The sequence below is a fragment of the Neurospora tetrasperma genome, assembly GCF_000213175.1.
Source record: "Neurospora tetrasperma FGSC 2508 unplaced genomic scaffold NEUTE1scaffold_1, whole genome shotgun sequence".
NCBI lineage: Eukaryota > Fungi > Ascomycota > Sordariomycetes > Sordariales > Sordariaceae > Neurospora > Neurospora tetrasperma.
This window is the reverse complement of record NW_009799099.1, coordinates 448,606-471,989: the sequence shown is the minus strand read 5'-3', so window position 1 is coordinate 471,989 and position 23,384 is coordinate 448,606. Positions and strand designations below refer to the sequence as shown.

General features: G+C 51.6%; 7 protein-coding genes across 7 annotated transcripts; 2 read left to right on the top strand and 5 right to left on the bottom strand.

Moving 5' to 3' along the window:
- Positions 1-1,093: 1,093 nt before the first annotated feature.
- On the bottom strand, positions 1,094-2,225 carry NEUTE1DRAFT_127113 (uncharacterized protein; the record flags this gene model as incomplete). Its single annotated transcript, XM_009849224.1, has 3 exons — positions 1,094-1,360; positions 1,617-2,004; positions 2,050-2,225. The coding sequence occupies 3 exons, from the start codon at positions 2,130-2,132 to the stop codon at positions 1,094-1,096; spliced, it is 738 nt and encodes a 245-aa protein (XP_009847526.1).
- A 2,598-nt stretch (positions 2,226-4,823) lies between these two features.
- NEUTE1DRAFT_97371 (uncharacterized protein) lies at positions 4,824-5,252 on the bottom strand (the record flags this gene model as incomplete). Its single annotated transcript, XM_009849223.1, has 1 exon — positions 4,824-5,252. The coding sequence occupies one exon, from the start codon at positions 5,250-5,252 to the stop codon at positions 4,824-4,826; it is 429 nt and encodes a 142-aa protein (XP_009847525.1).
- A 1,877-nt stretch (positions 5,253-7,129) lies between these two features.
- NEUTE1DRAFT_143649 (uncharacterized protein) lies at positions 7,130-8,440 on the top strand (the record flags this gene model as incomplete). The annotated part of the gene is made up of 3 exons (XM_009849222.1): positions 7,130-7,797; positions 7,935-8,027; positions 8,113-8,440. 3 exons carry the CDS (start codon positions 7,461-7,463, stop codon positions 8,178-8,180), a joined length of 498 nt encoding a protein of 165 aa, XP_009847524.1.
- A 1,085-nt stretch (positions 8,441-9,525) lies between these two features.
- On the bottom strand, positions 9,526-10,821 carry NEUTE1DRAFT_134237 (uncharacterized protein; the record flags this gene model as incomplete). Its single annotated transcript, XM_009849221.1, has 3 exons — positions 9,526-9,660; positions 9,739-10,142; positions 10,809-10,821. The coding sequence occupies 3 exons, from the start codon at positions 10,819-10,821 to the stop codon at positions 9,526-9,528; spliced, it is 552 nt and encodes a 183-aa protein (XP_009847523.1).
- A 4,111-nt stretch (positions 10,822-14,932) lies between these two features.
- Positions 14,933-16,702, bottom strand: NEUTE1DRAFT_56257 (proteasome subunit alpha type 6; the record flags this gene model as incomplete). The annotated part of the gene is made up of 5 exons (XM_009848908.1): positions 14,933-15,702; positions 15,796-16,008; positions 16,077-16,171; positions 16,323-16,385; positions 16,515-16,702. 5 exons carry the CDS (start codon positions 16,519-16,521, stop codon positions 15,316-15,318), a joined length of 765 nt encoding a protein of 254 aa, XP_009847210.1.
- An 851-nt stretch (positions 16,703-17,553) lies between these two features.
- NEUTE1DRAFT_143647 (uncharacterized protein) lies at positions 17,554-19,106 on the top strand (the record flags this gene model as incomplete). Its single annotated transcript, XM_009849220.1, has 1 exon — positions 17,554-19,106. The coding sequence occupies one exon, from the start codon at positions 17,554-17,556 to the stop codon at positions 18,901-18,903; it is 1,350 nt and encodes a 449-aa protein (XP_009847522.1).
- Positions 19,107-19,939: 833 nt separating this feature from the next.
- NEUTE1DRAFT_14110 (uncharacterized protein) lies at positions 19,940-21,229 on the bottom strand (the record flags this gene model as incomplete). Its single annotated transcript, XM_009848722.1, has 1 exon — positions 19,940-21,229. A coding segment is annotated over one exon (1,290 nt), but the record flags the coding sequence as incomplete, so codon positions are not given.
- Between the last annotated feature and the right edge of the window lie 2,155 nt (positions 21,230-23,384).

Here is a 23,384-nt window from a genome sequence, read left to right as displayed (position 1 = left end):
TCTTCTTCATCACCGTTGAAAGAAGCTGGGGAAGCAATTGCTGACAATACCAGACCTACTGCATCGGGTTGTTTTCTATAGTGACACCTTGGACCAGGGAGCGGTCAGCGACCCATCCACAAGACCGAGTCGCCGGAGGAAAGGGAGAGTACAGGAGAGCAAGCTGTCTTCCAACCCTATTCCTCACGATGCCAAAGCAACTGAACCACACCAAAAAAAGAAAGAGATTACTTAAACCGCAACTTTAAAGATGTTCTGGAAAGCACGACTCTGTACCACTAGAATACGTCCTCGTTCTTGTCCTGCTCTTTACCATACTTCCACCTCCATCTTCTGCACCCATCACCCACAGCCTTAGAGCCACGAAAGGTCTCAGCACCCGTGCCATCGCCGGCGTCCCCGTCGGGAGAAACACTACGAACAGCCGCTCCCGTCGCTCCCGTTAACAGCAGCCCAACCACTCGATCAATCCAATAAAACAACACCCTTCCGGCTCTTCCTGGGTTGTCCGACGGTGCCGGAGGCGCCTCCATTTCGAGTCTAATCTTCTCCCAAACTTCGACATACAACACCCAAGCCACTGCTGAAATCCCTCCCTCTCTTCCTTGCCATTGGCAAACGAAGAAGAGCAAAGTAGCGCTGCTTCTAGTGACAACAGGGGCAATGGGGAAGTCGGGAATCATATGCGGATATGCGGCGAGGTCAGCCAATTACTCGTTCCAGGTCTAGATAAACACCTTGCGGGCCCATGGACGTAGTATACTGTTATACAGCTTATGTCCTGTATACGTGTCCGCCGCCGCAACCGCCACCACCACCACCACCGAGAGCGGCTTTCATGTCGGCTTCGACCGAACTGCTTCCGAGGTTGCTGGCTTTACTGAGGAGGACAAGAACAAGAAGGTTACACTCTTCTCTATCAAATCGATTCCATCAGAGGCAGAGGTTTCGAACAGAAGGGCAGTGTGTGCCGTCGTCTTTGAACTGAGCTTTCTGATGGGAATAGCTCGCGGTCGTTTGTTCACGTACACAGCAACGGAGGTGTTCCGGCGCCGAGGCATAGCCAAGGATGGAACTGGAATACTTGATAACTTCAAAATCCCCCATACAGCAACCCTCCGCTATGCCATGGCACCGGAGCCGCAGTGTCTCCGTATACCCGCGTTTGTTTGGCTTCCTCTTGGTTAACCTTGCCATCGTTCCGAGGCACGACACTTGATTCATCTGCGGCCGCCCGACGCGCCCGTCCTTGATCCGGCCGCCCTTCCTCCAACAAAATGCAGAGACGCTCCGCCATCGCCAGGCCAGCATCGGAAGCTCCCACGAAGACGTCCAGGCGCCGAGCGAGCGAGCGAGCAACCTGTCCCGAATACCTCTCTCAACAGCCACAACTAGCCAAAGTACACGAACATCGCAAAAGCAAACCAACTTTCGCTTTCAAACGCTTGTATTTGGCGGATTCTACGGGCCGTTAAAAACCCCAGTGGGGAAAAGGTACCCGGTTTACTTTACAGGCCCGAAGAACCAACCAAACCCAATCCAAATCCAAAACCAAACCCAAACCCAAAACCAAACCCAAATCAACCAAGCAAGAAACGACCAAATCTAGTACCTACATGCTTACAACACCCCACCCTCCGCTTCTTCACCTCCCTCCTCTTCTTCTTCCCAGCCTTCTCATCCTCCGCCGCCTTCCTCACCCGCTCCCGCCACTCCTGCCACTCCGCATACTCATCCTCCAAATACTCCTCCTCGTACTCCCTCTCCAGCTGCTCCACATACCTCTCCTGCTCCTCAATCTCCCTGTCCAGCTCCTCCTGCTGCCTCCGCTGCTGCTCCTCCTTACGCACCTTCCGCCACACTCTCTCACACACCTTGCTCAGGAAGTCCTCCAGACTCTCCGCCTCCTCCTCCTCCTCCTCCTCCTGCCTCTTCCTCTTCACACCCCTGTTGCTACTGCTGTCGCTATGTACATGATCGCTATTCGTTTCGCTATTCGTTTCGCTATTTGTTGGGATAGGATACATTCTAAGAAAACTAGCTAGATACCCACCTGGCGGAGGAGCAGCAGCAGTTGGAACGCCCACTGTCGCCAGAAAGTCAGTATCTTCTTTGTTTGATGTCGGAGACATGATGATTGATTGATTTGAGAGTGGGTGGTGAACTTAGCTGGTTTTGATGATGTTGTTTGCGTGCGATTGCAAAGAAAGACTTGAGCTTTGTTGTGTTGTTGTGGTGGTTGTTTGGAACAAGAGCACAAGTTTGATGTAAAGGGGAGAAATGGAATTTTGGAGAAGGGGAAAGGGTCGAAGTTCCTTATGCTGCCGCGGGGAATGTGGCTTGGGGAACTTTGGGGAACCTAGGGGGGCTTGTGGGCTGTGGCAAGTTGGAAACTTGCAGTATCTGAGGGGGTTGGACTGCTGTGAGGGGGTTCGTGGGTGATGCGGAGGGGGTTTGTCCCTGTGCGTGTTTTACCAGCAGCATGGCAGAGGACTTCGGTGTTTAGGTTTCTTGGTCTCTCGGAGGGCGTAGAACCCAACGGACTTAAGTTGCAATGTATGTCGCTGCATGCGGCTGCATGGGGTGTTGTTCTGAAGCGGTCCGAGAGGTTCTCTGGCACCACGGCAGTCGTCCCGAGAATGGGGCGGGACGGGCCGGGTTTTAGTAGCTCTCAGTATTTGGTACTTGCAATATAACCTCTATGGAGTGCGAGAATGAAGAGAGAATCGCGGATGGTCCAAAGGATGGAATGGAAATCGTTTACCGAGGGGATATCCAAGAAAAAAAAAAAAAAAAGGGAGGACCACAGGATCAAAACCAACGCAGCTCTGTCCTTTTCCTCAAGGTAACTCCACGCAAAACGATTATCCAAGCGAATACCCTCGCCGCTCTGAGGGTGTATCCATCTTATCCTGCAGCGGGGGATATTCGATTGGAACTTGAACCTCTATGGCATACATTGCACAGTGCTTGACAGCTTCCGCCTGTGTCTCTTCCCCGGGTCGTTTCGGTTCGGTTCGGTTCGGTGTCTTTCGTCGCCGTACAGTACGGTCGTTTCTCGCGTTTTGAGTAAAGGAGACGGAACTTCACGGGATCGATCTTGGTCAGATCGAAAAGAGACAAGCACAACAGTCGAAATTATCTAGAGTGTAGGGCAGCGGTACAACTTCATGTCGTGCAAGCCATAGAGCATCGAGTAGTTTAGCCTTGTAGATAGGTGGCGATTGTGGCGTGGCAGATGGTGGGCTGGAAGGGTTGGGGGTAGATCGGACATCTGTTGAAGACTGTCGTTGAGGCTCGATGTATTTAGAGGTAACGATGGAAGTTATGTCTTCGAGATACTGAGGAGGAGGGGAAGACTGTTCGAAGCTTGAGGATCACGTCGTGATTGAATGCCGAGCGTACATGATGGGACTTCGCGCCGACATGAACGGGAGGTGTCAATCTGGTGGTGTCTCGCGTAGGGTAATCGGCTCGCAGGTTCGGAATCTTGTTTTTCTTGTACGTTTGGTGGCGAAGAATATGAGATTGCAGGGAAGAGAAAAGTAGAAAAGAAAGCACAAAAGAAGAAAAAGGAAAAAGAAAATCCGAAGCCCTGCGCAACTCGGTGTTTGCTAACGACGCTGACATGCTCCATGCCCTGGATTGTGGTCCTCTTCTTGGGGCAATGGTGTGTATTGGCATCACGAAGCAAGAGTTATGATTCCGGAGTACGAAATACCATTGACTGCCAGAGATTTACGAAAGTCAGACATAGACGAGGCGGCGAACTATGCGAGTGTCCATGGTGGACAGCTTCATGTTCTGTCCAAAACGGAAAGAATGTTCATGTGTTAGTCCGTGTTTGGGAATTGTTAATGCAGTGGCCCCGCTCACTGCCACCTCGGAGCGACTGTTGGCCAGAGAATGCTACTACAAAGCAGCCGGAAAGGTACTGGCACTAACAGCTCTCTTTGACTTCCAAGATAACACTAACGATATGCCCTATAGCCGCTGTAACATGTAAACAGCTGACCCGATTGCAGCCTCGGAGTTTCGTAAGACTCGGGCAGCCTGTCAGAATTCCAACGACAGAACCCGGTAGAGATTCGGAAGACGGCGACTGCCGTGGGAAGCAGTCCCGTCAGGGGAGAATATCGGCGGACCTGCGACGGCTGCCAGCGGCTTTTGGACTGCGAGCCCACCGGGACTGGCCACGGAGGTAACGACCATGATGAAGGCAGGGTACAGAACGAGAAAAACAAGAATCCCTGTAGCTGTAGAAAAGGACGATAGCCCGGCTAGATATGTCTCAAGGATTGTACCATCGGTTTTTTTGGTCTTGATCACGGCGTTGTGGATGGTAGGATGCTCGGTGGCGGATGACGGTCCATTCTTCCTCGGAGCAGCGATGTGTTCAGGATACGTCGGTCAAACAGCACGATATGCTTGGTTCCATGAGCTTGGTGTATGTTTCGTTGTGGCAATGCTTCGTCGTGGTGATGCTTCGTCGGGATGTCGTTCGCGATGCTTCCGCCCAAGTAGGCTCATGTCCCCCCTTCCAACCCACTGAAACCTTCGCCCAGCGCATGAACCGACTTGATCTTCAACTGGGTCTTGTCATTCATCGACAGAAACATCAAGCATCTCCGGGCATTGTTGTCGAACACTGACCAAGACAGAAGAGCAAAGCTCAGCTTTCTTCCTCGCATCCCCAGACCATAGCCAGAGATCACGACGAAAAAAGCGCGAAAAAAACGACCAAAGGCCCAAAAAAAAGCAGAAAAAAGGTACTGATTCTTCAGCCCTTTTTATCTCCTATGATTTTTTGATTGTCAGCAGGATCAGGCAGAAGCAGACTTTGCAGCCTTCTCTGCCTTCCTCCGCTGCTTCCTCTCCCTTTCCCTCCTCTTCCTCCCCTCCGACTTCTTGCTCGCCACCTTGCACACTCCCGCCGTCTTCTTCCATGGTCCCCCCTTTTGCTGCTTCAAAAACGACTCAAGTTGACGTGAAGCGGCCACAGAGCGAGGTTTCGAATCGGAAGGAAGCCCGAAGGCCTCTGAGGGTTTCTGCAACTTCCTTCCCCTTGTTCTCAAAGGTCGGGATGAGGCAGGCACTCGCAGAGTCTTCGCTTTGGGAGACTTGACCTTCCCCTTCGCCTCGCTCTGATGTTCGTCAAGGTCGGATGATTTCAAAGCAGCAAGCAGAGATCCCATGTCAAAGACATGAGGAACGTACCGGCGCTTGCCAGCAGTCGGTTTTGTTGGTGCCATTGTGTTCAAAAGTGTATGTGAGAAATGAGCAGTTTGTGTCAAAAACGAAGGCAACTGCGAGGCTGAGGAAAGAAAAGGAAAGAAAGAGAGAGGGGAGTGAAGGCGGGACGATAGTTCTTATATAGGAAACTAGAGAGGTGCCACGTTGGACTGCGCTCACCTGCATTAAGACTCACGATTTGTGGTTGACGCACGGCGCTGCAGCAATGCAGAGACTTTTTTTTTTTTTTTTTTTTTTTTTTTTTTATCGCAGAATGGCTTGGGACAGACATTAGTCACTGACCACTGCTTTTTGATGAAATGTAGAATTTCTTCACAGACTCGGAGTTTTGGGAATGATCAAATGTCCGCCTGGAAACCTTTCAAGTTGTCGGCGAACAACACCTGGAAAACAACGACTTGGAGCACAACACACAGCTTTTCTTCCTTGTAGCATTCAACGATAATCGGGCATGCTATCGTTTACTCTTCGACCAAGACGCCGTTGAAGTTGTTTCCCCATGTTCAAGCTCACATCTTTTCACTTCCGAACCCTCATTCCAAGTGCCCCGTCACGCCCTAGATCGCGTCTTCCAACCCGGAAAAACCGTGATGCATATCGATGTTTACCAGGTTTACGACCACATACTTCACATTCAGACACATCTTTCCGAGCACCTTCGGTGATAAACTTTTACGAATGACTTCTTCGGTTTCTTTACAACACCATGCACGCCGCGTTCACGATATGCGCCAAGCCTTCTTCCTCCTGCAAAGACCAGTAAAATTACGCACCTGCAAAGTACGAAACTCGCATAACTTTGTAAATGTCTCACAAAGATTCTACAGCATCTTTCCTTCGGAGAGATGGCCACCTATACCAAGCGTGATGAGAGAGTGTCTGTGTAGGAGACAGAGAAACAGATGTCGTAGTAAAGGCTCAGGGGTTACTAACGTGATATGGCCCGTGCGTGTTTACCTAGCCTCGGTCTGTTCACCTTGCTCACCTTGTCCAAGAAAGGACTCTGTAACATGGTCAGGGTCCTCAGCCACACTTTCAAATCCACTCACACTGTCCATTCTACCCGCCAGCCGCAAAACCCACACCGTGGCGTTTCGTCACCACTCACACTGACTTTGTTGACAAACCAGTTCATCCCAGATCTCCAATCTCCATATCACAGCCCCAGCCTCAATCATCAGCCTTCTGCACGACCTGTAGTGTATTAGGGGTTTGTTTACCTTATTCGTTTGTACATCTTGTACCGCCTTGACAGTTGACCATATTTGCCCATGGTCCCGTTGGTCCCTAGCTCCCTCCATACTACGGATCCGCTCATACCGGCGATCAAGCAAAGACACCGGCCTCGTCTCGAAAGTGAAGAAACTTTCTGATCGTCGGTTGACTCCGCCTTCACTCTCTACACTATTTGGCTCCTCCGAACCGGCTTCCAACGGCTCGCTAGCTTCCGTTGTCTCTGCTTCAGAGATTACAGTGACTGCTAAAAGTCTCGCCAAGTTGTGTGGTGGTGACAACGGAAATTTTTGCGTACGGCGATCTCAACATCTCCACTCCCGTCCCCTCCGACGTCGTGGAAGCCAGGAAGCCGACGTTCGGCCTCCGCTCGGTGCCCCCGCTTTCGGGTACATATTCGGAGCTTATCAACGACCATCCATTGCAGCTCCGCCCTCGGCCGGGTTCGTCAGTGTCTCGGTAAAGCCGTCGAGACAAGCACAAGAAAATTACCTTTTTTTTCTGGCTCAAGAAAAACAAGGAGATACTGAGGCCTCCCTTGGTGTTCGATTTCTTTCAGCGAGCAAAACGGTCAAGACTTTGAAGTTTTCGGTCACAGACGGTACGGGTATCTCCTACTTGAGTAATCGGCCGAGATTAGATTCTTGGGTATACTATACCAAGTACGTTACGCCAGTCCGAACAACAGAAAGATTCTTCCGCAGAGATACTTCCGAAAGGACAGACACTGTGCAATCTCACCTAATCCACCTGCATCTCCAACCGTTCAGGAAAAGCCACCGTACACCTTACCCACCACAAACTGCGTGGGTCCCCTAGACCACCGTCACGGCCCGTTTGCGATTTTTTTTCGGAAGTTTCACATTTCGAAACGTCCTCCCCTGCCACTCGACTCGAAACCGAAATTCGGATAGCGCCTTGTTATCTATCCGATATCCCAGCACACTACACCACTTTCTTCCCACGCCGGCACCATGGACACCCTAACCCCCCTGAACACATCGGACACCCCTCTTCCTACCCCCGGCACACCAACCCAACCACCCCTCCTCAACTACATCCTCTCCTTCCTCCTCGTCGGGCTTGCCTGGGGTTTCACTACCCCCTTCCTGCGGCGGGCCGCCAAGACGCATAACCCCCCACCTCACCCGCTTCTGGAGCGAGAATCAGTGCAAAGGAGCGTGGTGAAGAGAAGCATACTTGGGGTTTGGTTCGCGGTGACGGACCTGATCAAGAACTGGAGGTATGCGTTGCCGTTGGGGATTAATTTGAGTGGGAGTTTGTGGTTCTTTTTGTTGGTTGGGGGGTCAGGTATGTACTCTCTCTCTCTCTCTCTCTCTCTCTCTCTCTCTCTCTCTACCGGGTTCGGTTCATAAAGGGGACAAGTATACATGCGGGGGAATATGAGGGTGATGAAGGAGATGCTAATGAGAAGCATAAAAAAACAGAGTTGAGTTTGACGGTGCCGATTGTCAACACGACGGCTTTTTTGTTTACGGTTATTGGCGAGTGGTGGGTGGAGGGTAAGGTTATTAGTCGTGGTGAGTACTTTTCTGTGTCTGTCTGTCTGCTTTCTTGAATGGGAAGAAGGGAAGAGGGGTTTGCTAACGGGAGACGAGTACGTAGATACAATGCTGGGAATGCTCTTGTGTTTGGGCGGTATTGCGCTTTGTGTTCAGAGCAAGAACGTGTGAGCGTTGGCGTTTTAGAGAATTGGATGTCTAGGTACAAGTTTTGGATAGATGTGTTTTCCTGTATGGCTAGGCGTACGGTTGATGATTCTTTGGAGGTCTACTTCCCTTGGAGTTTCCTCTTCCGTGACTGCATTGTCATGGAGATGACCAAATGCATGATATGATATATCGACACAGTCAACTTCAAGGCCATATCGGATAGAATGCGCTTGAAATCATCTCCAGTCTCCATTCTTTCCCCTTGAATATACTCACATGTCACCTATTACTTGCATGTTCCCAGTCAAGCCGATAACTACTGCTCTTGGCAATTACTCAAGTTCGTATTCGGCACTTTATACATGCGGCAGTGGATATCACGCCGCTGACTCGAATTTGCTTGTCAGCCTCCAATCATGTCATCACTGTCTGAAATGGAAAAAACATTTGTAGTGGATAACTATACTATTTTCTCTCTCCTATGTATATAGGTAGGTATTCTCAATATGTATGTCCCCTGCGCCAGGCAGTTTCCCAGGTAGATCCGCTCCTACCTAGGTAATTTCCATCCATCCAATAACAACTCCTACCATAGGTCTTCCCACCATACTTGAGCAGCCCTGACAGACGTGTTCGTCCAAAAAGACTTCCCAAAGGACGTAACCAGACGTCCTGCGGGGCCCAATAGCCAAAAATGAAAAGAAAGCAAGTAATTACCTATGTACATGCAAGTTTTGTTTCGACGAAAAAGAAGAAGACAAACAGAAAATGAGAAGGGACACAGAAAAAGAAAAGAAACCGAAAAAGAAAACCAGAGCAACGGGAAAGAAAGCAACTAAAATGCTGAAAAAAAAAAAAAAAAAAAAACCAAAAAAAACCAATTTTTGTGCCCCCTTCGTATGCTTTCCCATGCACAAAACAAATAACAGAATCCAAGCAAGAACAGAGCAGAACAAGCCAGCAAGAACGAACAACAAAGAAAGCCTCCTCTAAACTTGAACCCCCCTTTTTTGTATAACGGTGATGCAAAAGATGCAAAAGAACAGAATTCAGACCAAGAAAAAGAGAAAAAAAGTTTGACCAGCAGCGAGAAGAAGCGAAAAGTGTTGTCGTCGTCGTCCAGTTCGTGTTGTGATTCCCCCTTTTTTTTTTTCCAGAGGTCGCCGTAATGGACTAGAAGATGAGGTGTTGTTGTCGAATGTTCCATGATACCCCTTTTCAGACAGAGTGTCATTGTGGGTTGTGGATGTGGTTGTGGTTCGTCGAAGGGGTCGAAGGGGTCGAAGGGATCGAAGAGGGGAGGAGAGAAGAGGAGAGAGGACTGGAGGACATATCGTCGAGAAACCCAATCGAGAGTGTGGTGGACTTAGCACTGGCTCCTCGAACGAATCCACCTCTGGACCTCTCTCAGACTCGGATCCTCGTCTACCCAGCGGCCAATCCTGATGTCGTTCGCTTGGAGTTCGGCGTAGATTGCTTCGTCGGTGATGTTTGCTAGTTCCTGTTTTTTTTTCCCATCATCAGCAACCATCCCCCTTATTCCTGACACACATTCAAGGATGGGATGGGAAGTACTCACAGCCCTCAACTGCCCATCCACACCCTCCATCCCACCTCCTCCACAACCACCACCACCACCACCCATCACACTCTCCCTCCACCCCACCCACCTCTGCGCCGCCGCCTGCCTCAGATAAATCTTTTGTCCCTCATGTCGTCTCGCATACGCATCTAGCAACACCTGCTTGAGTTCCGCTTTGGCCTGCTCATCTGGCCCGGGGCCCGAAGCACACGGAATCGAAATGTCGGCTGCGCAGTTCAAGATGTGTTGCCCGTCTAAAGCGCATTGGCGGAGGGCGGCCCAGCCTTCGGTGTAGTAGTCGTCTGGGTTGCTGGGGGAGGTGGGGACGGCGGCGATTAAGTACTGGAGGGTGCGGAAGTCGGAGAGCAGTTCGGCTACGCGGGCTTCGCGGAGGGGGTTTACTTTGTGAATGGGGTTAGTTTTGGTGGTGGTGAGGGACTTGAAATGAGGGTTGGTGTGTTGGAGAGGGGATGGAGGTAGGGGTAGGGGGGTGGTTTGTTGTTGGTGGTAATGTTCGAGGTCGGTATGCTATAGCTACCTCTAGGTAGGTAGGTAGGTAGGTAGGTAGGGGCTAGGGGGGTGGTTTTCGCTTGGTTTTGCTTGGTAATATTTGAGGTCAGGGGGAAAGGAGTGATGGAGTGATGGAGTGAAGTTGTTGCTTGGCTTGACATTATTTGCGATGTTATGATGATGATAGTCATTACGACATGGGACCTTCCGTTGTTCCTTGGTTCTGGATATGTGTGAAGCCTTGCCCATGTTCCTGTTTGGGAAAAGTCTCGTGGTGGTGGCGTCCCTAGTACGCACCTGAACCTCTTCCATGGGTGTGTGTATGGGTCTTGGAAGGGTATGAGTGGTTGTGGGTGGGTGGAAAGGTGTGAAACAGTGGTGTGAACGGCAGTGGATGAGTGCGTGAAAAGGGTTGGGTAATCCCTATAGGGAGATCAAAGGGGGGTTACGTATGCCGGTGTGTGTGGAAAGAACCCAAAGCTTTGGTAGGCCCGGCAGACGGCAAGTGAGTAGAGTGGGGATGGGGAAGTGAAAAGTGACATAGACAAGGTACTTACGGCCGTCAGACATGGTTGTGGTTGTTGTGAGATGGGTATCTGAGAAGATGGATCCTTGGTGGAGATGGGAATTCGACAAAAACCTTTCAAAGGCAAAAGTTCGTGACACTTTTTGGTAGTGGAACGGGAAGAAAGGAAGAAACAAGAAGAGTGTCGTCGAGGTATGAAGCGAATTCGGTGAAGGGATGGCTGGTATAGCTGAGAAAACCAAGGCAACTGCAAGTCAATGCGTGCTGTGATGAATTGGCAAGTCTAGAAAAAGGAAGAGATTGGCGGCGGCGTCGGTTCAGATCGTGATCGTGAATCCCTGGACAACTGAAGACCGGAGTGTCGTATTCAGATGGCTCGATGCTGCTGAATGATGGGTCGTGATGGTAACTTGGGAGGCGATGTTTGAGACCTTTTGTAGAAAATTGTTCCCGTCATCATAGAAAAAAGAAAACAAAACCGTTGAAGCCATGTGGAGGAGTGGTGGAGGAGTTGAACGGCATTACCCCCTGAATAGAACCCTGGAGGTAAACCGATCATGGATTGCGTGTGTGTGTATGTGTGTAAGTGGTACGTATTGCCACAAGTTCATGTCCAGTCGGGCAAAGAAGCCATCACAACTATTCCCGGTCAACACCTCATGGCCTCATCCCTCACTTCTCTCTAGTGTTCCCGGAGCCCAAGGCTCACGCCGGGCCGCATCGTCCACTAACGTTGACGAGATGGAGATGGATGTTCATCAGCCGCTCAACCTAAACCCTTGGGTTGGGATGTGTCGTTCCACCCAAGGAAGGGATACAGGCTAGTTCGTGATGTACGATGGCTCGCGGCAGTTGGAGTCATGAACTAGCAAAGAACCCCTACCAAGCTGTAAAGCTGCATGAACTCCGGCGTGAAGAGTCACGAAGAGGGCCATACAGGTTGCGAATCGGACATCCGATAAGGCCATGGATATTCCCAACGCAGGTACAAGAGTTTAGCGTGGATGTTGGGGACTGTATGGAGCATGTCACGACGACCACAACGGCCTTACTCCACAGGCTGTGAAGTTCGGCACGAGTGACTAGTGTAAGGCTAGGGAGACCATGTTTTGAATAACTATACGGGTCAACAAAGTTCATGATCCTAGTCCACCTGGAAATGGGAGCCGGTGCATGCAGGAGAAGTGGGAATATCGTGGTAAGCCTCATCGTGTTTGGGTCCGATGCCAGATCTTTGGAGCGGTATGGGGTTGGCGTGGTGACCCTGCCTCACTCCCGGGTCGGAGCCTCGGACGAGTTTGTCATCAGGGCCTTGTTCAAGCCTCGATATCAAGTTGGAAAACTGAGCGGTAAACAGTCCTTGTGTGCCCTCGTGCTCCGTCACTCTGTCATCTCTCCAACCACAACCCAGTACATCCAGCCATGTCCAGCTCGTAAGCGCCTTCAAGCCAAGGAGGACGCCAAAAAGGAGGCTCTTTGTTGTTGCTCATCATGACCAAGTGACGGTGACACAAACCCAGAAACAACAGAAAAAAAAAGGATAAAGTCGTGAAATGTGGGGTTTCTAGCAGCCTCTTGGTCGTCTTGGCAGCCCAGCAAGTCCCGATTAGGAAAGATAGACGAGCCCTTCAGCGGCGCCACAGACGATTTCCAGCCGCCTCTTGGCTCCGATATGGCGATCTTGGCGGTATCCGCAGCAACAGAGAGGCAGCCCAATATCAAATCAACATCGTCGGTGGCTCAGGACAACCTCAGGTGTCAACACGACCAATCACATCCCCCAAACTCTAACAGTTCTAACCCAAAAGAACATGTTCCTGGGCTGAGCTGAGGCAGCGAATCTGGTTTGAGCTTTCTTTAGCACATTCTTGAAACCGACAGTCTGTTCTGTTCTCCCCCTCGGCTCCGGCAGATCTCTCGTGGGTTGGTGTACACTACCGTTGAATACAAGTAGGTAGGGTTGCATCGAGACCCTCTCTCGGCCAGTGACCTCATGGTGTTTCCACATTTTGTTCAACTTTAGAGTCAGAACTTCTTCAAAGCAAAGCCCGAAACATCATGTAGGTTTCCACGTTAGGAATGATTCTCTTTCCAGTTCGGAGCTGTGATGTTCTCCAAGCTCCAGTCATATCCATCAATTCGGTTACCAAGCCCCCTTCTCTTACCATTTCCAGTATCTGCAATCATCTCCATCCAGCTGGGTCACTCCCCCTTTGTGTCCCGTTCCCAAGTCTTCCATGAGATACTACCCCTTGGAAAATCTCACAAGTCCATGGCGTTCTCGGCCTTTTGCCCGAATCCTGAAACATCCAATCCCATTCGTCAAGCATCTCATGCACAAACGGAACCGTTCCGAATCTCTGCTAGTCCCCTCGTCATTGCTAACATTACATGGTTAGTTTCTTTCTCTCCGAACCTGCGTGCAGTACATACCTTACACGTGTAGCAGTTCTCCATCAAACACAACACCGATCCCATAGTCTCGGGAAACACGGAACCGTATCCACGGTATAGCTCCATTCATCCCGGGAGAAGAGGCAGCCTTCTTCAATAAAATTTTACTTGTCCAAACTAGTGAACATCCTCCAAGGGCCAAGGAAGAAAGAAGGAAGGAAGGGGTTGCATGTGACTTTCAATGGATGCTTCCCATTCCGCATTCCTTTTTCTTCCTTCCCTTTCCGCTTTGAGACTTACATCACTAGCTTCAACGTCTTCACTCTTGGTCCGGTGTTTGCTTTCCCTGCTTTCGATTTCGATTTGTCCATTTCATTCTCATCTGGAGGCCCCATCACCTTTTCCTCCAGGGACTTGCTTCCTTCTCTTCCTATTTGTTGCATTTCGAGATTTCCAGGGGCATGTCTTGAAATCGTTAGAATAGTTCGTTTGATTGCCCGTGCCGTGCCGAGTGGTCGTTGACTTCAGTTGCCCCGTCACCCCCTGTGCCTTATAGCCGAACCCGAAGTGCATGCGGACGGACTAGATGGGGGGATTACGTGGTGAGCGGGCCTGTTGAGGCGGCCGTCTTTGAAGAGCCTCATTGTGTTGTGGAGACATGAGGTGTGAGGTCGGCGATGATGAAGGTAGTGTACCTAGGTAGACAAGTCTACTCTCATGGTTGAACTGACGTTCTTTGAAGTCCAACTTTCTTTCGCCTAGATGCCATAAACCCAGTGTAAACCCCCCCCCCCCCCCCCCCCCAAGGTTACCACTAGGTTTGAACATCAATATGATAGATATCACGAGGTTGACTCCCCTCGACTTCAATCTTTCTACCAAGGTACTTACTTACATTACGCATCTACACTTTGACGCCATCCGTCCACACTCCACGTCCGGACCGCATGCCGGGAGGTAATGTGATGTCCCATGCCCATGTCATGTCATGTCCCTACCTACGTACATCACAGCCCTTGTTAGTGTACGTAGAGATACCTATGTACACTTGTAGTGTAGTGTTCACCAAAAAAAAGGTACGTACCCCATTGGCTGCAACCCAACCATGCATCCAACCACCACCATATCGGGAGGCCACCACCACTAGCGCCGCCGCGCCGTTCGTCCCTCAACACCACCACCCACCACATCCACATCCACATCCAACAACATCCTGGGACGACGACGACAGACCTTGACCATCACCACCACCCTGGCTACATCTCGACATCTCAACATCGAAAATTATCTTTCCACTCCCCCCTTTTCATAGTTTCCCCACGTCCGACGTGGCAAAAAAAAAAAAAAAAAAAAAAAAAAAAAAAAAAAAAAAAAAAGATTGCAACAAAGCAAGCACCGCTCTATTCTCCCGGTACGGTCCATGATACCTAGCTCTAGTCCCCACCGGTTCTCCGAACTTGAAGTCACAACAACATTCAATCACTTTGCTTCTTCTGATTATCTTGCTTGTCGCTTTACCCTCCTTCTTTCTTTCTTTTCTTTTTTTTTTTCTTTCTCTTCCAGTCATATTGGTTGGTACCCAACACACACTACTCCCTCGATTCTCTTAAGTGATTTGAGAAAGCGTCAGGCTCGTTTCAGCCTTCAGCTCTGGTCTCCCGTCCCTAGCGCGGCTGCAAGGCTGGATTATGACTTGGCTTCCTTCCTTTTTGGATTCTCCTTCTGTACAGTTAGTATAGCATATAGCTAGACTCTTGTGTACTGTGAGGCTGTGATGATGATTACTCTATGTCACGCACAGCAACAAACCAACTGCCGGCATGTTGGAGCCTTGTGCTAGTAACTGGGCAAGATGATATCGGACGGTATTGGCGTGCTCTGGTGCGAACAAGTTCTCTGCGTATGCAATCAATCACCATACCATTCTCTTCCCACTATCTTCCTCATGGGCCATTATCATTCCATTGTTTGCTTTCAGCTCTCTTAGACACACATCTTCTTCGGATTCTCCGTGAGTCCATTTATCGATGATTGATGATTTCCCAGCTGCCTCCAGGGTAGCATCCCTTTCCTCATTCATCTTCCAGATAGACCACGTCACAGCATCAACCAGCAAATAGTCTCCGTCTGCATGCCTGCCTCCCTTAGTCCTTTTCGGCAATAGCTTGTAGCCTCTCGTCAATCTCGTCCTCGGTCAACGTCCTGAAGCCGGGATATGTGCCCTCCTTTCCGTCCGGCCTGGGTCCACCGACGATACCAATCTCGATCTCGGTCTTCTTGAAGTCCATGCTTAGCACCGTGCTGAGCGTGGTGATGGCCAACTCCACCACCTCCTTCCAATCACCGGGCGCGTGATCCTTGTTCTTGAGCTTCTTCTCCAGGTGGTTGAGGGCCTCCTGCTGCTTGGGACCCGCCGCGGTGCCCTTGTAGCCCGTGTAGTAGCCTGCCGGGTCGCACTTGAACAGCTGGGGGCCAAACTCTGAGTCGACCGATATGAGGGTGACGGCGACGCCGTATGGGCGCATGAAGGCCTGCAGTTGGAAAGAAGAGTCTCTGGTTAGTATATCATCCTCTTCCTCTTCTTAGAGACTAGCCCGTCGTGGGGGCAGCTGAATGTGGCTTACGCGCTGAGTGTAGACCTGGCTGATGTTGGCAATGCGCTTGGCCAAGGCGTCGCATGGCATCTCGTAGCCAAACTTGTATCGGAACTCGGCAGCCTCTCCCTGGGCGCGTTGTGCGAAGGCGCGCGCATCGGCGATGGATCCAGTGATGACGCAGCCAACCGAGGGCGAGATCTGGAAGATGTGGGAGACGGAGGAGGGGTCGATGAGCTTATCCTGTTGTCGCATGACCGTCAGTATATCATACGGCCGGTGGAAGCCTCCTATTACCCAGGACAACATACGGGAACCTTCTTCTGGGACAGAACTACGGCGCAGTCCTTCCCCCTGACGCCGAGCGACATGATGTTGGCAGCTGTGATGGCCTTGAAGGCATATTCTACCATGGTCCTCCGTCGTCAGCACCTCTGTTATCCATCTAGTTCATCGTCATCGGCTGCCTTCGCGTTTCGGTGTCTGGGATCGGGTCGTAGAGGGGTCGAAGGTCGAGGGTCGTGGTACGCCATTCGGACGGGGCGATGCAGACATACCAACTTGGTACAATCTTCCCTGCTCGGAAAAGATCGTAATGTGTCTGTCGTAGCCAGCGCTGCCTGTCGTGGGGGATGTATGTTAGCCATGGCGCCTACATCATAGCATGGTGATAACTTGGGGGAGCTTCAGTAAGTGGGTGGAGCGGGCAGTCCAGGTGGTGGTTGAACCCGAGCTCTGACTTGACGTACCCGACATCTTGGAAATTTGATTAAATGGACCGGTCTAAGTGTAGTTGTGTTACAAAATGGGGAAATCGCCGGCTTCGGTTGGAAAACAGTCGTGGTGTTTGTTTGTTGACGTCTGGAAATGGATGGGTCGAGTTGGTGGTGGCAGGCAGAAGGGAGCTTCGTCGTTGGTCAAGGCGGCGGGCGGGATGGATGCCCGGATTGCAGTGACGATGTCCAGCAACTCCAGCCCAGGGCAGTGGATGGACAGCTGCTGCTCCAGCGCCCGCCCATCGAACGCGTTACGGCGGGATTGCCTGGAGGATGGCCAACGATCTGATAGGTAGGCCAAGGACACCAGGTGACGGCCAGCCGCCTGGGCCAGTCCATCGCCCGCCAGGCCAACGGAAACCCAACCCCACACGATTCCCGTAGGTAGCTCGAGATGACCCCACTCGAACTGACAGCTTCAATCCACTTTGCCTGCCGCCCGAGCTCCCGTCTCGTCGTCCAGATTCCCCAGACCAAAACCCCACTTTATTTCCATCTCTTATCACGACTGGGACCCCTGCTGTAGGGCGCCGATAAGCTTTAGGGGACAGAAATTTGCGATTTGGAGGAAACGGGAATGGCAGTCGCAGTTCTTCAATTGCAATTCAAAGCAGCGACACCACCAATAACATATCCAATTCCCCGTCGCACCGCAATCAAGCACAGGGAGCTTTGAGCCGACCAACTTACGAACTGGGTCTTGGCTGCATACCTGTTTCGTACTCTCGCCATCGTCAATTGAGTTCCTTTTTCCCCAAGCAACTCCCGGTCCCTCGTGTGATTCCACCGTCTGTAGTGGTCGCCCACGTCACTCGACGCTTCCTGTCGCGTACCGATTCCGATCCGACACACCACATCACATCGCATCAAACCAGACCAGACCAGACCAAATTCAGGGCACACTGCATACAGCATAGTCGCAGTCACAGTCGTATCCGACATACATCCTCCATATTATACCCCTTCTTTCTCCCTCCTCTCTTAATCGTTCTCCTCCTTCCTCTCGCCCATCATGTCCGCCGTCCCGGCCTGGAAGCGATTGGGTCTCAAGCTCAAAGGATCTGCTGGTGACAGTCCTGCGGCCGCCCCCTCGACGACAACAAGCACGCCATCCGCCACCCGTCAGCCAGCTCCCGCGACCAGCGCACTCAAGAGGAAACTGCCATCCCAGCAACAGTCCTTCAACAACCAGAACAACTACCCTACACAAAACAAGCGATTCCGTTCCGATAACGCACCAGCAGCACAGAGAAAGTCCGTCTCCTTCTCCCAAGAAACCAAGACCACCTCCACCACCGACGCCGCCGCCAAGGAGAAGAAGCGCGAGAAGAAGAAGGCCAAAAAGGCCAAGCAGGCCTCCAAAAAGTCCGCCGAACAGTCCAAGAAATCCAAGTCCGACACCAACCTCGAGCCCTCCCTCGCCTACCTGCGCCAGTGGCACTCGGCCCGCGACCAGTGGAAGTTCAACAAGAACCACCAGACGCTGCTGATCAAGTACGTGTTCGAGTCCGACAAGATCCCCTCGGCCGACGTGCCCCTCTTCTACCAATACATCCGCGACCTGAAGGGCTTTGTGCGCACGCGGCTGCGGGAGCAGGCGCAGGAGATCAAGAAGAAGGATATGGAGGCTGGCGCTAGCGCGTTCCCCGGTGGGGACAAGGCGAAGGAGAAGAACGAGGAGAGGCAGAAGCAGTATGAGGATGCGATTGCGAGGTTCTTGGACGACCAGAAGGAACGGACGCAAGAGAAGAGCAAGAAGCGCAGCTTTGACGAGGTCGAGTTTGTCTCGAGGATAGCGCCCGGCGGCAGCGGCAGCGGCAGCGGCAAGAAGGAGAAGAAGGACAAGAAGAAGAAGGAGGAGACGAACGACAAGGAGGGTGCGGTGGACAAGGATGTCAAGGAGCGCTTGATCAAGCGGATTCGTGCCGAGATGGTGCTAGAGGAGCTGGCGGACTCTGAGGACGCTACTTCCACCACCGCTACCACCACCACTACTACCACCACTTCTACCTCTGCTTCTACCTCCACCGCCGCCGCCGCCGCCGCCGCCGCGCCTGCTCCTCAACCACAAACCGCCAGGGCCTCGACAGACGGTCAACAACCCGCTAAGCGCCGCAGGTTACGTAACAAGCGTACGGATATCAGCGACAGCGAGAGCTCGGACTCTTCGGACAGTGATAGCAGTGACTCCGATTCTGACTCGGACGAGGAGATGGCCGATGCGGGAGCCAAAACAGCCACCACCAGCACTTCCTCATCCTCCTCGTCGTCGTCGTCGTCTTCGAGCTCAGAGGCGGGGTCTTCTGAGTCGGAAAACGAGAAGAGCGATAGCTCGGAAAGCAGCGACAGCGACAGCGACTGAGCTTTGGTTCTGTAATTTAGAGGAGTTATATATTCTTGTTTAGACGTACGTTCGGTTGGGGTTAGAGTCAAAAGCTTTTCTGTACATTCTTGGTTTTTTTGGGGTGGTTATAAGTAGGTACTGTTGTTTACAAGAGATGTTCACATACATTACATAGGAATGAATGGATAGTATGGTACGTATGGAATGAGAAACGTAAAAGAGTTTCGAGGAAACCAATCAATTACCTCCAACCATTCATACATCCCACTTTTCCTCAACAAGAATAAGCTTCATGCACGACATCAGCCATGTGACAGACGGGATGTGAATGTGAGGAGTAGGTATGTAAATCGTCTCAACCAGAATCATCAACCGCCCGCGAATGTTTTACCGGATATAAGAGGTAAGTGTAGAGTCCATGTAATTCATTATAATGAATATAAAGAAGAGAGGTATCGTAGTATAAGATGAATCAAAACTTAGTTATTACATCTAAACTAAAGTTATTGCCTCCCAACGCCATCCCGGATATCCAAATAAAAACTAAAATAAAACTGCTACGCGCAGAAAACCCTCCTTTTTCATGATCCCTCGCTGTGCGGTGTGATCCAATGATCATTGCAATGATCAATCATGCTTGCTTGCTTGCTTCCTTGCTTGCTGGCTGAATCCAAAAAAAAGCCCCCAAAAAGCCCCCCGACCAACTTGCTATGTAGGTATCATCATATATATGCAATCATCCTCTCTGGTTATATCCCACCTCTAGTTCTGTCTTCCGACCTCATGATGGCTTTTGACCAGATTGAACAACAAAATCCAGTAACCCCCCCACCTCCACCACCCCCACACACCCCCCATGATCTGGCCCTCCCTCCATAACACCAACCACACACTCATCCCCGAAATCCATCTCTGTTTCTGCTTCCTCTTCTTTTTCCTCTTCATTTTCCTCTTCTTGTTTCTCTGCTTCCGCCTCTCCCACAGTCACCACCCTCGTCCTCGTCCTCATCGTCGTCGTTACTACCCCCGTCGCCCGAACGGTGCGCATGGCTTTGATCCACTCCGCCGCGTTGCGCACCTCCGTATCGGCCGTCAAGGACAAAAACTCGGTTTGGGGCGTGACGAGCCAGCTGAGACGTGGATCAGATAAAGAAAGGGAGAGTTGGGAGGGGGTGAGGCGTTTGATTCTACTGGGGGAAACGACACCTCCTCCGTGGGAAAGCCGTACCCAGCCGGAGGGGGAGGCGTAAGCGGCGAGAAGGAGGTCGGCGGCTGTGAGGGTGGGTGTTATTGGGTCGTGACCCGGTTGGTTGTGAAGAGGAGTCTCGAGGCAAGGGATTTCGTGGAGGGGAATGGATAGGTCGCGGAGGGAGCGGCGTGCTGGTGATGGTGAAGGTGGTGATGGTGGTTGAGAGGAGATGGACATGGAGGATGTGGTGCGGGAAGAAGATGGCGTGGTTCCTGAGGTTGAGGAGCTAATGGAGGGTGAAGGCGAGACGGAAGAGCCGCGCAAAGCGGCGCCGATAGCGCCTCCAGGGTGGTTTTTGGCAAAGACCTTTGATACAGAAGGATGCAGTTCATGGCTTGCCACCATCGCTAGGGCGTCGCCGACTGAGAGTGCAACGGTCGTGGAAGTCGTGGGTGCGCTGACACCAAAGGATTTAGTCTCTGGCTCGTGGATTGGGGCTGGGAGGAGGATGGTGTCTGGTCGCTGGCGAACAATCTCGCATGTCTCTGGGCGGGTGTGGCTCGTGAGCAGGATGAGTGGTAGTGACTTGTCCAGGTGAGGGAGGAGGAGAAGTAGCTCGGGCGTCTTGCCCGAGAAGGTGATCAGCATAAGGGTGTCGTTTCGGCTGTTGATCTGGCCCAGATCGCCGTGCAGCGCTTCTGTTGGGTGCAGGAAGACAGCCTGGATGGCGAGCGAGTTGAAGGTAGCAACTAGCTTCTTGGCAATGTGTCCGGACTTGCCCACGCCGATGATGACCAGCTTGCCATTGCGCCCATGATCGCCCTGCCGCCGGACAATGGCGTCGACGGCGCGGTGAAACCCGTCGCGCGCAATGCGGTCGGACGAGTACAGGTCGGTGATGCACGAGAGCGCAGTGGAAGCCGTGTTGAGCAGGTGCACGGCGCCCGAGAGGCGCGACTCGACGGCGAGCTGCTCTTCACATGCTGCAATGGCGGGCTCGACAAAGTTGTGCAGCGGGAGCTTGTCGATGGGCGAGCAGCAGAAGTCGTCTTCGGCCGGGGTGATGGGCGACGGCGGGGAGGGACGGCCGCCGCGGTGGAGGTGGTTCGGAAAAGGCGTCTGGCTGAGGACGTAAACCTCGCTGTTGTGGACAGGCCCATGTTCAACCATGGTTGCGATTTGCAAAGGAACTTGTCGGTCGCTGTCTGTTTGGTCGTGGGTTGGGGGTCCGTGAGGAAGTACTATATGTAAGTACCTTGAGGGACCGATCGTATGCGCCGATACTTATGGAGGAGGGACTGCAGTGATCACAGCTCGGATGTCCAAAGTTCCGTCTTGTCAATATGTGGATCCCTTCGTTTCCTGATCCGTGGTATTGGAACCGATCGCTGTGTAGACCAGACAAAAAATGAGATCTCGGCTGGTGTGGAAAGTCGTCTCAAATCTGGAAGATATCAATCGCAGCAGATATCGAGATTCGGAGATATCGGCTAGAGGCGAAGATCGGAGCGAAGGAAGAAGCACTGCAACTTGCCAAGGACAGCGTCGACTTTTTCTCTGAGTCGTCACAAATTTGTTGACACTTCAGTTGCAGAGTCTGTCGAATTGTCCAAGTAAGCTCTGGTCTTGTGGTCAATGGTGCTCGAGGATGTCGTTGGAATGTGAAGCTCGCGGCGTAATGCAGTTTAAGCTCTTGCATGCGTTTTCGTGTGCGATTGTGCCTTTGCGCGCGAACTGGTACAGAACACACAGACTTGATGGTTCAAAGGTCTCGACTTGCGAACAGTAAAGAGTCGATTTCAATGATAAAGATACAACAAGGTATGGTTTTTATGAGATAGTATGGGAAGAGGACGTGCAGGTGAGGATGGATGTGATATGGAGATGGCGAAGAGGAAGGAGGCTGCAGATGCACAAGCGACTAGGAGCGGATGGAGGGAAAGATAAGATGTTATAACCGGAAATATTATCGATCGCACTCATCGATGGGAGACTGAGTGAGTGTCTTGCTTGTAGTGTACGATCCCGCAATGACTTTCCGTTTCCAGATTTGTAAGTTGGGGAGACACTGGAGACCCTGCATCTCTCCCAAACTCATGGGAGCCCGTTCACAGAAAAATAAAAATCGAGTCTGGGTATCGATTCAAACAGAGATCGACCAATGACATGTCGTCTTCATGACATGGACGTTGGCGCCAGTCGCAGATCCCTCCCCCGGGCCTCGAAGAAGCCGCGATCCGTTCCCCAAGTCCATAGGCGATCTGAGCAACCTCATTATCGGGGCTGGAGCATCGACCAACCACGGACCCCCCTGGAGCCGTGGGTGTTGGATGTCGTCTGTCTCAATTCTTTTCTTCTTTTTTCTTCGACATCTCAGATCCCAATGTGGAAGGAATGATATCAGGACAAGTGCTCCGAATCACAATTCATTCAGTTTGAAATTGACTTGGCGGGGCGAGCAAGGTAGAGGTACCTAGGTAACGTCCTTCCCGTTCTGTAATCTGTTTCGATCGAAACAAACCATAGTCTCACAGCCCAGTCCGTCGAGTCCAAGGGACCGTATCCTCGACACGCTCCCCACGCTAAAAAGAGGCTTCGGCGCATTCAATTCATGCTGTTTAGATATATTGGGGTATATGCAGTGCAGATTATCAATTGACCCCAGAATGTGCAACACTGCCGTCGGACGTGAAGCATTGAATATGCGGCCAGTGTCGCTTTGCATCTTGCGTAAAGTTGCCGGTAGTTGCGTGATTGCAGGCGCAACTTTTGTTAGGTACCATCATACCTCGTTGTAAGGACTCGTTCGTTCGATAGTTTTGGAACATTTGGACCACTAGAACACTGCCATCTCCCCCACATGGTTCAATGACGAGGATCAAATGTTCGCATCCGGACAAGGTCTCAGATACGGTAGGACGGCAGCCTGGCGGTGTACAAGACTTCCGTACCTTTCCTTTCACTTGCTTTCATTATCCAGCTTCATGTTCGGCGAATGTACCGATTGAGCAAGATGGAGATTCGATCCCGGGGTTCAGTGTGGTGAGCACATGGATAGCCGATCTACTATATTGATAAGCACCCGCCTCGTGTCATTGATTATCTGACAAGGCGCTGGGATCCGAAAGGGCCAAGTGTCCTGCCATGATGATGGTGTAGGTACACTACACCACTACACGGTACATATATGTCGGGATGGTGTCGAATATCCATGTGGGAGAGATAACAGTTTGCAGTGGTTTGGAGAACCGGTGTTCATGATGGCCCCGCGCCGAGGTCCTGCTCCGAATCTTTCTAACCGCAAGAGGAC